Raw genomic sequence first — 15,740 nt, 5'->3', positions numbered from 1 at the left:
GTTATTTCCACTATTTTAGCTTCCTGGTCATTTATCAGTTCTCTGCCTCAGTTATTCTCCGATTAATTCCTTGTAGAGAATTTTTAATTTCATTTACTGTGTTGTTCATCATTGTTTGTTTGCTCTTTAGTTCTTCTGGGTCCTTGTTAAACATTTTTTGTATGTTCTCCATTCTGTTTCCAAGATTTTGGTTCATCTTTACTATCATTACTCTGAATTCTTTTTCAGATAGACTGCCTATTTCCTCTTCATTTGTTTGGTCTAGTGGGTTTTTACCTTCCTCCTTCATCTGCTGTGTGTTTTTCTGCCTTCTCATTTTGCTTATCTTCCTGTGTTTGGTGTCTCCTTTTCGCAGGCTACAGGTTTGTAGTTCCTATTGTTTTTGGTGTCTGCCTCCAGTGGCTAAGGTTGGTTCATTGGGTTATGTAGGCTTCCTTGTGGAGGGGACTAGTACCTGTGTTCTGGTGGATGAGGCTGCATTTTGTCTTTCTGGTGGGCAGGACTGCATCCGGTGGTATGTTTTGGGGGTGTCTGTGACCTTATTATGATTTTAGGCAGCCTCTCTGCTAATGGGTGGTGCTGTGTTCCTGTCTTGCTAGTTGTTTGGCATATGGTGTCTAGCATTGTTGCTTGCTAGTCATTGAGTGGTGCTTTGTCTTAGCACTGAGATGGAGATCTCTGGGAGAGTTTCTGCCATTCGATATTACGTGGAGCCGGGAGGTCTCTGTTGGACCAATATTCTGAACTTGGCTCTCCCACCTCAGAGGCACAGGCCTGACACCGGGCTAGAGCACCAAGACCCTGTCAGCCACACGGCTGAGAAGAAAGGGAGTAAAAAAGAAAGAAAGAAAGAAAAATATAAAGTAAAATAAAATAAAGTTATTAAAACAAAAAATAATTATTAAAAGTAAAAAAATTGGGACTTCCCTGGTGGTGCACTGGTTAAGATTCCGCCTGCCAATGCAGGAGACACGGGTTCAAGACATGGTCTGGGAAGATCCCACATGCCGTGGAACAACTAAACCCATGTCCCACAACTACTGAGCCTGTGCTCTAGAGCCCGTGAGCCACAACTGCTGAGCTCCTTTGCCACAAGTACTGAAGCCTGCGTGCCTAGAGCCCGTGCTTTGTAACAAGAGAAGCCAGCGCAATGAGAAGCCTGCACACCTCAACAAAGAGTAGCCCCCGTTCGCTGCAACTAGAGAAAGCCCATGCACAGCAATGAAGACCCAATGCAGCCGAAAATAAATAAATAAGTATATAAATTTTTAAAAAAGGAATAAACAAAATAAAATTAAAAAGTAATAAAAAACAGAAAAAAGAAAGAAAGAGGGCTTCCCTGGTGGCGCAGTGGTTGAGAGTCCACATGCCAATGCAGGGGATACGGGTTTGTGCCCCGGTCCAGGAAGATCCCACATGCCATGGAGCGGCTGGGCCCGTGAGCCATGGCTGCTGAGCCTGTGTGTCCGGAGCCTGTGCTCTGCAACGGGAGAGGCCACGACAGTGAGAGGCTCGCGTACCGCCAAAAAAAAAAATAAGAAGAAGAAAGAAGAGAGCAAGCAAACTAAAAAACAAATCCACCAATGATAACAAGAGCTAAAAACTATACTAGAAATCAAAAACAAACAAACCAAAAACACAGACAGAACCCTAAGACAAATGGTAAAAGCAAAGGTGTACAGAGAAAATCACACAAAGCAGCATACACATACACACTCACGAAAACAGAAAAAGGAAACAAATATATATATCGTTGCTCTTAATGTCCACCGTCTCAATTTGGGATGATTCGTTGTCTATTCAGGTATTCCACAGATGCAGGGTACATCAAGTTGTCTGTGGAGATTTAATCTGCTGCTCCTGAGGCTGCGGGGAGAGATTTCCCTTTCTCTCCTTTGTTCACACAGCTCCTGCGGCTCAGCTTTGGATTTAGCCCTGTCTCTGCGTGTAGGTTGCCTGAGGGCGTCTGTTCTTCGCTCAGACAGGAGGGGGTTAAAGGAGCAGCTGATTAGGGGGCTCTGGCTCCCTCAGGCTGGGGGCAGGGTGGGGGAGGGAGGCGTACGGAATGGGGGGCGAGTCTGTGGCGGCAGAGGCCAACATGACGTTGTACCAGCCTGAGGCGCACTGTGTGTTCTCCCGGGAAAGTTGTCCCTGGATCATGGGACCCTGGCAGTGGTGGGCTGCACAGGCTCCTGGGAGGGCAGGTGTGGATAGTGACCTGTGCTCGCACACACACTTTTTGGTGGCTGCAGCAGCAGCGTTAGCGTTTCATGCCCATCTCTGGTGTCTGCGCTGATACCGTGGCTCGCGCCCGTCTCTGGAGCTCAGTTAGGTGGTGCTCTGAATCCCCTCTCCTCGCGCACCAGGAAACAATGGTCTTTTGCCTCTTAGGCAGGTCCAGACTTTTTCCTGGACTCCCTCCTGGCTAGCTGTGGCACACTAGCCCCCTTCAGGCTGTGTTTATGCAGCCAACCCCAGTCCTCTCCCTGGGATCTGACCTCCAAAGCCCGAGCCTCAGCTCCCAGCCCCCTCCCGCCCCTCTCGGGCTGGTGAGTGCTGGTCGGCACCGATCCTCTGTGCAGGAATCTCTGTGCTTTGCCCTCTGCACCCCTATTGCTGCGCTCTCCTCCGTGGCTCCGAAGCTTCTCCCTGCCACCCCCACCCCCCTGCCCCATCTCCTCCGGTGAAGGGGTTTCCTAGTGTGTGGAAACTTTTCCTCCTTCACAGCTCCCTCCCAGAGGTGCAGGTCCCGTCCCTATTCTTTTGTCTCTGTTTTTTCTTTTTTCTTTTGCCCTACCCAGGTACGTGGGGGAGTTTCTTGCCTTTTGGGAGGTCTGATGCCTTCTGCCAGCATTCAGTAGGTGTTCTGTAGGAGTTGTTCCACATGTAGATGTATTCCTGATGTATTTGTGGGCGGAAGGTGATCTCCGCGTCTTACTCCTCCGCCATCTTGAAGGTCCCCCCGCCTTTTTGGTTTCTGGTGACAAATCCACAGTTATGATATTCTTCCTGTACATGTAATGTGTTATTTTCTTTTTTGGTGGCTACCTTCAACATTTTTCTTTACCTTCGGTTTTTAGCAGTCTGACTGATACTTTTTTGTATCTCAAGTAATTTTGGATTATGTCCTGAACATTTTTCATTATTATACTGTGTGACTCTGGGTCCTGCTGAACAGTTTAAAAACAAACAAACAGGTAATCAACTTAGGTTCAGACTATGATTTTGGTTTCATCTTTTGTGGGCCATGAATCCGTTGTTAGTTTTGTTTCAAAGGATTTTGTTATGCTATTTTTGTCTGTCCTACAAGTATACCACTCATGGGTTATTCTGGGACTTGGGTGGTATTTATATCATAGTTCTGTTTTCAGAGCCTTTACTATACTTCCTTGGGTCTGTTACATGCATGTTCCACTTAGCAGTGAGCCCAGAAGTTTGTCATACACAGAATGAAGGCATCCCCATCTGTAACTCTCTCCTCTCCTGAACTCCCCTAACATTCTCAAGGGCCCCTCCCAGTTCTTTAGGCCAGAGAGATGGATTTTCTTTTTGGCCTCTAGATGCCTGTAACTGTCACTGCCATCATTACAGAAGGGCATTTTTTGCCCCTTGGTAAGACCAGGAGAGGAGGAAGATAAATAAACAATTAAATAAATACATAAAGGGAGAAAGAAAGAGAAAAGGAAAGAAGGAAGGAAGGGAAGGAAGTAAGGAAGGAAGAGAAAGGATTCCTCTATACTCTGTGGCTCCCAGAGGCCCCCTTTCCCAGTAATAGCACTAGAATAGATGTTTTCTTGGTTTTTGTTTGTTTGTTTCTCCCTGTCTGTACCCGCCGTACACTTTTTTTTTTTTTTTTTGCGGTACGCGGGCCTCTCACTGTTGTGGCCTCTCCCATTGCGGAGCACAGGCTCCGGACGCGCAGGCTCAGCGGCCATGGCGCACGGGCCCAGCCGCTCTGCGGCATGTGGAATCTTCCCAGACCAGGGCACGAACCCTCGTACCCTGCATCAGCAGGCAGACTCCCACCCACTGCGCCACCAGGGAAGCCCTGCAGTATACTTTTTCAATTCAGCTTGCTCTCATGTCAAAACTGAGGGGTAGAGGAGGGGAAAATAACAATAAACCCTCCCTCATACTGCTTGTTCCACAATTTTTTGACTTCTGTCTCTGTTCTGCCTGCCATTGTTTACATTTCAGAAGTAACCTGCTTTTGTATCTCTGTACAGAGATTTTAGTTGTAATCAGTGAGAGAGATTGGTGTAGTAGTGCATAGAGAAGTGGCCAGAATTAGGAGTCTTGATTAGGATACTAAATTTATAAATGAAAGAAAGTTTTATGAAATAGTAGGCACTTAATAGGTGAAAACTTGGGCTGGTCTCATACATTTCCACTTCAGTATCTTGTTCTAAAAATATGTATAAAAACATCTACACATTTCTGAGGAAAAGAGAGTGGGGTATGAAGTAATATATATTTAGCCAAACTATTATTTAGGAAGCAGAGATTTGTAATATATTTTTTAAAAATTCGAGAAAATTTGTGCCCTAATCCTTTTGAGTAAAACTACTCTTAGACAAGTTGAAATAATATTAAACTGTGAAATGCTATGGAAATTTGCCATGTGAAAAATGTAGTGAGCACTGAATACATACATAAAGAAATATAAAATAAAGAGCTATAGTTATTATGGCTACAGAAGAGAATATACATAGCAGAAATCTTGACATTGCTTGTTAAAAACAGCATGTGGTGTATGATTACAATTTTATACAATATTTGTACAAATCTACCAATTAATATGGCATCCATAAATAAATATAGATGTATGTGTGTATATACACATTCACATACACTATACACACACATAGAGATATCAGAATTGATGTTTAGTAATTCCAAGCCTTATGTCATATTTGATGCTTTTTCCATTGAGTAATGGTGACTAATTCCATGCAGCTGTGACCTGAAGGATATTCATTACAGCAAAGGTCAGTTCTTCTGGGGTCTGCAATATTTAGGCTTATGATTTAGTTAGCCCTCTATATCCATTACTTTCCACTGGCCGTACATTGACAGTTTTAGATCTGTTGAGTCTGATACATAGACCAACATTTCAGCCTAATTATCACAGTTACCTAAGGCAACCAAGTGTTAAACAGAGGGCCCTCGCCTTCAGTGCCGTTAGGGCATGGTAAGGTCAGGCAAAGGTGAGTAACCAGCATTAAAGCCAAGTGAGCCAACCTTGGAAGCAGTCAGACTAAGCTCCTGGCCTGGGGATGGAAAAACAGCTGTGAAACCAGGAGTGTACAGTCAGTAATACTAAACCAAGTGTGTGGATGATAGAAGTAAGACTAAGGAGGGTTTACCCACTAGGCCCACAGCCCAATTTCAACTAGCTGCGGGCCCTCACATACAATGGAGATTTACAAGCTCAACATTCCCTCAGAATCCTGATCATCTGCATATATAAGGTTGGGCAGTTTCTTAAGTTCTTTAACTCTGGACCTGCATCATGTGAGCTCATGAGTAAACATTTATATACATGGATCTACAAAAATGTTTTTGAGAAGATACACTCTGCTCTAAAGGAAAATGATCTTTCTTCCAAGTGTTCCATGTTTAGAATTCATGCTAGTCCTCCTTGATGTGGAAATTCAGTTCCTCATATATTTTAAGTAATGTCTGTGTGCTAGGTGACATACAGGGTGTGGTAGGGAATACTGAGATGAACTAGACACCGCACATCACTCAAGGCCATACAAAACAGTAATGCCAGACTAAACAGAAAAATGTGGCAACGTGTTAAGGCACTCAAAGGAGAGACCATTAAAATCTAGTTGGGAAGGAGACGCAAGAGGGAAGACATATGGGAACATATGTTTATGTATGACTGATTCACTTTGTTATAAAGCAGAAACTAACACACCATTGTAAAGCAATTATACCCCAATAAAGATGTTAAAAAAAAAAAAAAAACAAATCTAGTTGGGAAGACCCTAAAATGAAGATGTAGTTGATCAGGATCATGAAACATTGAAAGAACAAACTTTTGCGTAATAGCTCATGTCATTTAGTAAACATGTATTATATGCCAACTTCTAAGTGTTTTGAATATAGTATGTCATTTATTCCTTAAATTTTTATGGAAGGAAAAACTGAGAAAATAAATTAACATTGCCAGTGTATAGCTTCAGTTATACACCAGCACTGAGATTCAGGTGCAGAACTGGAGCAGATTCCACCTTGTAGGTGACTGGTAGGGGATAAACCCTGTTTTCTTTCCACTGTCATTCTACAGGGCTAGCCATTTAGTAGGTGTTTAATAAATCTGTCTCCATCCATACCCCTATTTTCCTTTTGTTGTTGAAGTAGTGCGATAATCGCTGTGGGAAATGAGGGAGAGAGTCAAAATGAGAAAAAAAATATGACCAAAAAACAAAATGAGTGAACTGTTGAGTTGAATGGTTTGCTTATTTCTCCCTGAAATGATGAAAATTTCCATATCAGCAGGGTGAGTCAGAAGAGCTGAAAAATGAAATATCGAGTTTATTTATGAATTAGGGTTATGGTTAGCTTACCGTTGCCACAGTGGGCCCCAGCCATCTGTTAGCTCTGCTTTGTCAATTAGCTCTTTAGAGATCATGTTTGTACATGCGCTTCTTGCCTGAGGTTGGATCTGTCCAACATGGCCTTGCCCTTTAACATGGTATCATGCCATTTTGTCAGTCCAGCTAAAGAGCAACAAAGTAATCAGGTAAGTTTACAATCACAATGCACAGTAAAGGGCATTTGTGGCCCTTACAGGTGATTTGTGTTCATCTATAATGTTAATATCGTTCTTCTTTAACAGTATTTGGTTAGCTGTTACTGATACATTTGCTAATATATCAACAGTTTTCCCATATCTGCTTTTTGGGTTGATTGTAGAGAAAACTGATTAATAGTGTGCTTGCTCAGACCTCCAGTGCCCCAGATTGAACGAATGAGTGCTGACTGAACGTCATCGTACTGGAAGTCTGTGAGGAGCTGTAGATAAATTGAAATGTCACCATGATGCATGGATGCCTGTCTGTCTACTAGTCTTCATTTGCTTTTTCCTAGCAATTTCCTTTCCTAATAAAATTGACCTTCCTATATTTAATGATTTGAATATAAATATTTCCTATATTTGCTAATATAGTTGGCTTTCCTGTATTTGACAATTTTTATATCAATATTGACAGTGTGCTCAGTATTGTAAGACTTATAAATAGAAAGGTTGGAGGTCACTTATGTTAATATCATAAGGGAAAAGCTAGGTGAGTAATTGAAAAAATAACGAAGGTAATAGTATTTGTAGTAGTAGAAGTAATTATAATAGTAGCAGCAAAAATAATAGTAGCAGCAGTACTGGTACTGGTACTGGTAGTACTGGTAGTACTAGCCAGCCCTGGCTCCTGAGTAGGAGATCAGTACTCTGGTGTTCATTATGGAATAGTTGCTTAATGATTAATGGAGGCCAGAGTAGAAGAACTATTTGTATCAAAGCCTATGTGTGATACAGATATAGTTACCCAGTGTGGCCTCTGTCCAGATCTCTTTGTCCCCAGTCAGTTTGTGCAATACTAACTATATAGGTTTTCTCTTTTAATAACAAGCCTTGGGAGGGCTAACTTAAGGCACAGTTACCCCCCAACTAGAATGGAAGAGCCTGGGCAGAGACTGGGTTTTAGTCACCACAGTATACCTAACACACACCTAGCACAGAGCCTGGCAAATGGGATTAGTGAATGTTTCTGGAATAAAATGTATCAATTATATCAGCCACTAATGTTAGAAGAATTATAACATGGTCAATTTATTTCCTGATGTCACTTCCATGAGAGCCAAGTTTCCAAAGAATAGGGAGGGCACAGGGCTCTTTTGTCTTAGAAAACAAGCTTGAGCTACAGAGATATGGACAATAATTGGTAAAGGCCACAGGAAAGGCGAAGGGAACAATCACCTCGGTAAATGAATATCCAGATTTTATAATAATCATGACATTTATGTAGTCATCACTTTAGTAATGCCAAGAATAGTGCTGAGCACTCTATACTGTTTTACTTTGTCTTCCCAGCACATAGATGAAGTGGGGTTACTATTCCAATTTATAGTTAAGGATTCCAGAATTTATAGAGGCTAATCGTGTGGCTCAGGGAAACAAGGCTAGATAAAAACAGAGCTAAGATTTGTACTTGGATCAAAGAATTCCAGAGTCCTGATCTCTTATACTGACTCACTGACTAGGCATTTTATGGTGATATTGTCTGTTGCTTCTTGCTTTCTAATCAATTAATGATAATATTTAGTGAGCACACAATATTTTTCAAAGAGTATATTATGAACTGTCACATTTAATTGACAACAATTATTGTCACATTAACAACTAGTCTGCAAGTTAAGTATTGCTATCATCACCATGTACTAGGTGCAGAAACTGAGGCACAGAAAATGTTGAACGATTTGACCAATACCTTGCAGGTTGTAAGCAATCAAACTGACATTTGAACTCTGTCAGTCTGATTCTAGAATAAATGCTCTTCTTTTATTATTATTATTATTTTTGCGGTACGCGGGCCTCTCACTGTTGTGGCCTCTCCCATTGCGGAGCACAGGCTCCGGACGTGCAGGCTCAGCGGCCATGGCTCACGGGCCCAGCCGCTCCGCTGCATGTAGGATCCTCCTGGACCGGGGCACGAACCCGTGTCCCCTGCATCGGCAGGCGGACTGTCAACCACTGCGCCACCAGGGAAGCCCTATTATTATTATTTTTTATTGAAGTATAGTTTATTTACAATATTACATTCATTTCAGATGTACAGCATAGTGATTCAGTAATTTTCCAGATTATATGCCATTAAAAGTTATCACAGGCTATAATTCCCTGTGCTATACAATATATCCTTGTAAATACTTATCTGTTTTATACATAGTAGTCGTATCTCTTAAACCCATATGCATAATTATAGTGATTCTTCAATTCTTTCATTTAATTAATTTTTGCTGAGCATATAATAGGTGCTGGAGAAATAGTAGTGAACCAAATAGTCCAATTCTCTTCCCCCCAAACAATGAACAAAACAGGTCAAGTATATCTGTTTGATGCTTGTAAGTGCTGCAGAGACAAAATTGGGGAGGGGAAAAGGGAGGTTACATTTTGGTGCAGGTCCAGGAATGACCTCACTTTGCCAAGATAAGAGGGTAAGATTGACTCAGCCGTACAAATATCTAGGGTAAATATATACTGGGCAGAGGGAAAAGCCAATGAAAAGTTCTTAAGATGGGATTGTGCCTGATGCGGAATAGCAAGGAAATGGTATTGTTGTGTGAAGTGATTATGGGGAGGGTGTTAGGAGATGATGTCAGAGATAAAAGAAGGCTGGATTTAATAAACTTCACAAGTCACTGGAGGATTTTGGCTTTTACTTAGAGTGAGGTCGGAAGCCATGGGAGAGTTTGATTAGAGGAATGAGAATATTTCCTGATTGCAGTGGATGCTGTGTTGAAAACAGAGCAGAGAGAGGCAAGAATGGAAGCACAGACCTGAAAGGAGGATATTCTATGAGATGATGCTTGGTAGATGTGTAAAGATGGAAAGTGGGAAGATCTCTGTATATGGTTTTAAAGGAAATAAGCAAGATTTTCTCATGAATTGGATGTGGAATAAGTAAGAGAGAGAGGAATCAAGGAGCAATTAGAAGGGTGGGGAGATTGCAGGAAGATCAGTGTGGCGTTGTGAGGAGTATTGTCAGATGTCTTCAATTTGAGATGTCTATTAGACATCCTGGTGGAGATGTCAAAGGGTAGTTGTGTATATGTATTTGGAATTCAGGGAGAGGTCTGGGATGGAAATGTAAACATTAGAGTCATCAGAATATAGCTGATACTGAAAACCAGTAGACCAGGATCACCAGGGGAGTAAGTTTGGATAGAGAAAAGAAGAAAAAGTGCTACTCTCAATATTCTGCACTTACCTGGTCCCCAAATCCTTTGCCGTCTTGAAGGCCCTGTTCTGAATGTGTCATGATTTGTTACTGTTGATCTTAAAATGTTGTTCCCAAGAAAAAGGAAATTAGTGGAAAACCAACAAAATCTGGGAAAAAAAGAGTCTTTAGTTAGGTTAATAGAGTTTTACCAATGTTAAATGTTTAGTCTTGATCTTTGTTCTAGGGCGATGTAAGATATGAGGGGAAAATAGAAATTCTCTGTACTACTTTTGCAACTTTTCTGTAAGTCCAGAAGTAATTGAAAGTCAGAGTTTTAAAAATATGTCCCCAAATGTGGGACACACTACTTTGAATGGACTGTGATCTCTTCAGAAGAAGGAAATGGGACCTTTACCTCTCTTGGTCTGAACACGAGACGTCATTCAGGAAGCCTAGACTTGAGTTACCTTCTTGAACATCTTCCAACTAATTAGCTCACACTACATTATGGTCAACTGAATGCCAGGACATTCTGATAATCGTTTCTCAAACCAGGTCTCTCTTATTGTATCTTTGGAAAACATGATTTACTTTTGACAGTTTCAAAACTAGATGAGACGTTATCCCTAATAAATATTCTTCAGATTCGAGACAAATACAAACCAGAGCACTGGCTCTGCCTTCACGTGTGTCACGTCATCCACTAGTTCCATTAGCATGCTCCTTATGCCATTTTCTGAAACTTCCCAAAATTCTGTCATCTTGTAGATCACTGGACAAGGAGGAGGGCGGTCCTTGGTCCTCACCAGGTCTGCCCTTTTGGTTGACAAAGACCCATCTATGAACTCTTCCTTCTTTCATCCAGCTGTGAATCTACTGACCCAAACTAACCCATAGCCCACATTTATTCTTTTCATTACCAAATATAAAGTTCTCTATTAAATTCCTTGGTGAAATCAATACAATATCTGACTCTAACATTCCTCTATCTACCAGCACAGACTAATTTGTAGTGAGCTTATGCTGGCGCCTAGTGATCAATGCATTTTGTTATTAAGTACTCACAAATCATCTTTTCAGCCATCCTCTTACAGATCCACATCGTGGAAGGTTACTCATCTTATTCTTATGCAAACATGAGAATGTGTAGTCCACCCTTTCTATATTTGTTTATTTACCATTATTTTATTAATGAGAAGAGAGTTTGTAGACCAAACACGGAGGAAAAGCCTTAAGAAGTGTACAAACTGTGAGGCCATTTCTTTTCTAGGAAAAGGAGGAAACAGGCTCTGTAGAAATCAAGCAGAAAATGTTACTGCCTTTGTTTCAGGTTTTATAGGCAGTAGCTGTTTTTGATGGTGTGGTTAAACTCCACAGGAGGCCATTTAAATGGCAAAATTAAATGTAATTTGGTGAAGATGTTTATCAGGTATTTTCTTAAACAGTTGATAATTTGCACATTTCTTTGTTAAATTTTGCTTCTTCATTAGTGAGGACTACCGCTTGCTACAACCTGCTAATGAATTATGACACATCTGTTATTTATGGAGCTTATAGATTTAGGTGACATTTTGAAGGTCACGCTATGGTTTAAAATCTCACGTGATCTTGTTGAAGTCACTCCACAGTGTCACCAACCATAACTATGGTAATCTGAAATTTGCCAGGCCACAGCCAGTGTTCTGTTTGCAATGACTGTGTCTTCCGGTGGTATCCTGGTCTCATTATAGAAGGGACATTGCTCAGACAAGCTTTAATGATGACTCTGTATAGCCACGTGCTGTAATGCCTAGTGAAAGTTGATGGAATAATGTGCCTAGATTGTTTTTCTCACTCAGACTCGTCTTGTTTTTTCTGTCTGTTACCCCCAGTATGTCCTTTCTGAAACACAAATCACTGCCTGCTTTGCTGATATTTATCAAGATTTTCATGAAACGAATGAGAACTGGAGGCACTTGGGATAATAGTAATAGAGAGAATGAAAGGCATCTAGGAAGAGATGTAGCAACAGAAAATTCGTTTATGTGCTGAATGCTTTCCATAAATTGTCTCATTTAATTCTTTGTTGGGAGGCAGAGATGCTGAATAGCAAGCATCCTTTGAACTGAGGAGGAACTTGGAGACCAAAAAATGAAGTGGCAACTCCATAAAGTGCAGCTATGAAGTTTATTGTGGGTAACTTACAAACAGGCAGGAAGGATAGGGCAGATGATGGTCCATAGGCATTCACTGCACTCTGCACACTGCACTCTGCACACGGAGCTGCACTCCGTGCTGCCAAAAGGGATACAGGGGAATTTAAAGGGGTCAAAACCAAAAATAGAATCTGACTACCAAGTGAGAAGCAAGTCTCTACGGAAGGAAGTGAGCGGTTTTCCTCCCCTGGGGGGAGTCTCATGATCATTAACCATCTGTGTCAGCAAAAGGCATCCTTCCAGTTTTCTTATCAGATGAAGGCAAGGGTAAAAGTTGATAGGAAGTTTATCCAGTTCGGGCACATTCTTCGTGAGGAGGCTAAAGTTCAGTCATGCCAAAAGGGGAGGGGGTAGGATTGGTGGCCTAAGATGAAGCTGACAAAATGGAATCAGTGTAGTTCCGCCACACATCCTCTCAATGATCGAATGGAGGTGAAGACTGTGTTTCCGATAAAATATTAAAGAGAGGGATGTTAATGAAATTTTCTGAAGTCACGGAGCTGTTTGGTGATGAATCTGGGATGTGAGTGCTGGCCATTTGGCCCCAGAGCCTGTGCTCTTGACCACAGCATTGTATTATCATGTTGTTACCTACTGATGGACGTCGTGATGAACTTGAATTGTGACCACACATTCACAGAGGTGGCACACAGACCATTGTGACGTTCAGCAACTTTAATACCATTAGGTTGAGCCGTACTGTGTTGCTGATATTTGACTGTTTTTACGTAAAAAGGTGATTTTGGGTTAGGAAAAACAGGAAAACTGACAAAATGACACTGATAGGAGGAAACTGGGGAGACACACTAAGTGCAACATAGTATCATGGATTGAATCCTGGAGCAGTAATGAAAATTCTGGCCACGTCTGAATAAGGTCTGTAGCTTGGTAGTATTGTACAAATGTAAATGTCTTGGTTTTGATAATTGTATTATGTAGGATGTTAACTTTAGGGGAAGCAAGGTGAAGGATATGCGAGAACGCTTTGTCGTATATTTGCAGTTTTTCAGTAAATATAGAATTATTACAAAATAAAATTTTATTAAAATTTTTTAAGTTAAAAATGGTGATTTCATTTTTATATAGATCTTTAAAAATTACAAAATTCCTTTTTATATGATGCTGGAAACATTAGCTTCTTTCCTCCCTGTCCTCCAGAAGCACTTTAGATTTACCTCTACTCTAGTGCCTGTCATTCTGGATATATTTATTTGTTTACAGTTTAGTTGCCCTAACAATATTGTCATCTTTTCAAGGCAGGGACTGTGTCCAAGTCTTCTTTGTACTCCAAGCAGTGTAAGACACAGAGTAGATTGGTGGGTTTTTTAAACAAACGAATATACTTACTAGTCCTTATGGCTGATAAAAAGTAATAATAATTTTTTTCTTGAATTTAGTTTTTATTTTGTCCTGGAATATAGTTGATTTACAATATTGTGTTATTTTCAGGTGTACAGCAAAGTGATTCAGTTATATATATATACACACATGTATCCATTCTTTTTCAGATTCTTTTCCCATATAGGTAATTACAGAGTATTGAGGAGTTCCCTGTGCTATACAGTAGGTCCTTGTTGATTATCTATTTTATATATAGTAGTGTGTATATGCTAACCCCAAACTCCTACTTTACCCCCACCAACCTCTCCCCTTTGGTAACCATAAATTTGTTTTCAAAGTTTGTCAGTCTGTTTCTATTTTATAGATAAGTTCATTTGTATCATTCTTTTAGATTCCACATATAAGTGATATATGATATTTGTCTTTCTTTGTCTTACTTCACATAGTATAATCATCTGTAGGTCCATCCATGTTGCTGCAAATGACATTATTTCATTCTTTTTTATGGCTGAGTAATATTCCATTGTATATATACCACATCTTCTTTATCTATTCATCTGCTGATGGACATTTAGGTTGCTTCTATGTGTTGGCTATTGTCAATAGTGCTTCAATGAATTTTTTTTTATTGGAGTATAGTTGCTTTACACTGCTGTGTCAGTTTCTGCTCTACTGCAAAGTGAATCCACCATACATATACATATATGCCCTCTTTTTTGGATTTCCTTCCCATTTAGGTCACCCCAGAGCACTGAGTAGAGTTCCCTGTGCTATAACAGTAGGTTCTCATAGTTGTCTATTTTATGCATAGTAGTGTATATATGTCAATCCCACTCTCCCATTTCATCCCAACCCCCCTCCTTCCCCCTTGGTGTCCATATGTTTGTTCTCCATGTCTGTGTCTCTGTTTCGGCTTTGCAGATAAGATCATTTATACCATTTTTCTAAATTCCACATATATGCGTCAATATATATTTGTTTTTCTCTTGCTGATTTACTTTATTCTGTATGACAGTCTCTAGGTCCATCAAGTGATAATAATTTTAATATGCACTCCATGTAGTCAATTCAGATCTCTGCTTGCTAGGTTGTCTCCCCAAATAAGAGAGAGAATATAGATGTCTTATAAGCATCATAATTAGAGCTAGAAAATATGGAAGAAGATCCTGTGGTTTGTAAATGAAGATAGCAGTAGTGACAAGAGGTGTTTTATCCATGGTTAGGAAATGGACAAGCTCAGCACCAAGTCCTTCATACTGAAACTCCTGGTTCCCTTTGGAATCGGCATGAAGATTCTGGGAAAGAGTAGGTCCAGGTGTGTTCGTGGACCTACCTTCACCAGCTGAGCTATCAGAAGCAAAGCAGTGTGCTGACTTTTGAGGAAGGGAGACCAGGGTGTGTTTTTAGAGTTTTCCTCTGAATACTAAAGAGTTTGTGGCTGGGGGAAGGATAGTATTAAACTGGATTGGGATATAGACATATCTTCAAAGTTAAAAAGGGGCCACTACCATGCTGCTTTCATGCTGGTTTATGTTTGCTTTTATTTTTTTTTAATTTTAACAACTTTATTGAAATACAGTTCACCCATTTAAAGTGTACAATTCAATGGCTTTTCGTATATTTACAGATATGTACAACCATAGCCACAGTCAGTTTTAGGACATTTCGTCACCCCAGATGAAACCCTGTATGCCTTAGCTCTCACCCCTTCTCCCATCCTTCTCCCCACTCCCCCGCCCTAGGCAACTACTAATCTACTTTCTGTCTCTATATGTTTCCCTGTTTTGGACACTTAATATGAATGTGCTCTTATACAATACTATGTAGAGTTTTGTGCGTGGCTTTCTTCACTTAGAGTAATGTTTTTAAGGTGCATCCATGTTATAGGCATCAGTATTTCATTCCTTTTTATGGTCAAGTAACTTTCCATTGTACAGATATACCCAATTATGTTTCTCCATTTATCAGGTGATGGGCGTTTGGGTTGTTTCCACCTTTTGGTTAGTGTGAATAACACAGCTATAAACATCACTGTACAAGTTTCTATGTAGACAAATGTTTTCTTTTCTCTTAGATGTATACTTGGTTTTAGTTCAATTATTCCTAACTTGACCCGTAAGGAAAGTCTCCTAGAGAGAAGGAATAAAAGAACCTCAACATGCTGAAAATTTTGAGTGCTCACTGCCCTTATGTATCTCAGTTTATGAGTATCCTTTGTAGATAAGCTGTGCCTACATAAAAAAGTTTTTAAGCACAC

At 40.5% G+C, this 15,740-nt stretch overlaps 2 protein-coding genes across 10 annotated transcripts in view; one reads left to right on the top strand and one right to left on the bottom strand.

Moving 5' to 3' along the window:
* The window catches only part of LOC307175142 (uncharacterized protein), a gene marked incomplete at its 5' end in the record, with an annotated part of 82,545 nt that extends 72,499 nt beyond the window's left edge, over positions 1 to 10,046 (bottom strand). Inside the window, one exon of the mRNA XM_079900010.1 lies at positions 9,996 to 10,046. Coding sequence (XP_079756136.1) covers positions 9,996 to 10,046 — 51 coding nt within the window. The remainder of the gene's footprint in view (positions 1 to 9,995) is intronic.
* Positions 1 to 15,740, top strand: part of NRG3 (neuregulin 3) — a 1,065,324-nt gene that overhangs the window by 232,774 nt on the left and 816,810 nt on the right. The gene's annotated exons all lie outside the window — the stretch shown is intronic.

This window comes from Stenella coeruleoalba, assembly GCF_951394435.1.
Source record: "Stenella coeruleoalba genome assembly, chromosome: 16".
Classification (NCBI taxonomy): domain Eukaryota; kingdom Metazoa; phylum Chordata; class Mammalia; order Artiodactyla; family Delphinidae; genus Stenella; species Stenella coeruleoalba.
This window is presented reverse-complemented; position numbering and strand designations above follow the sequence as displayed.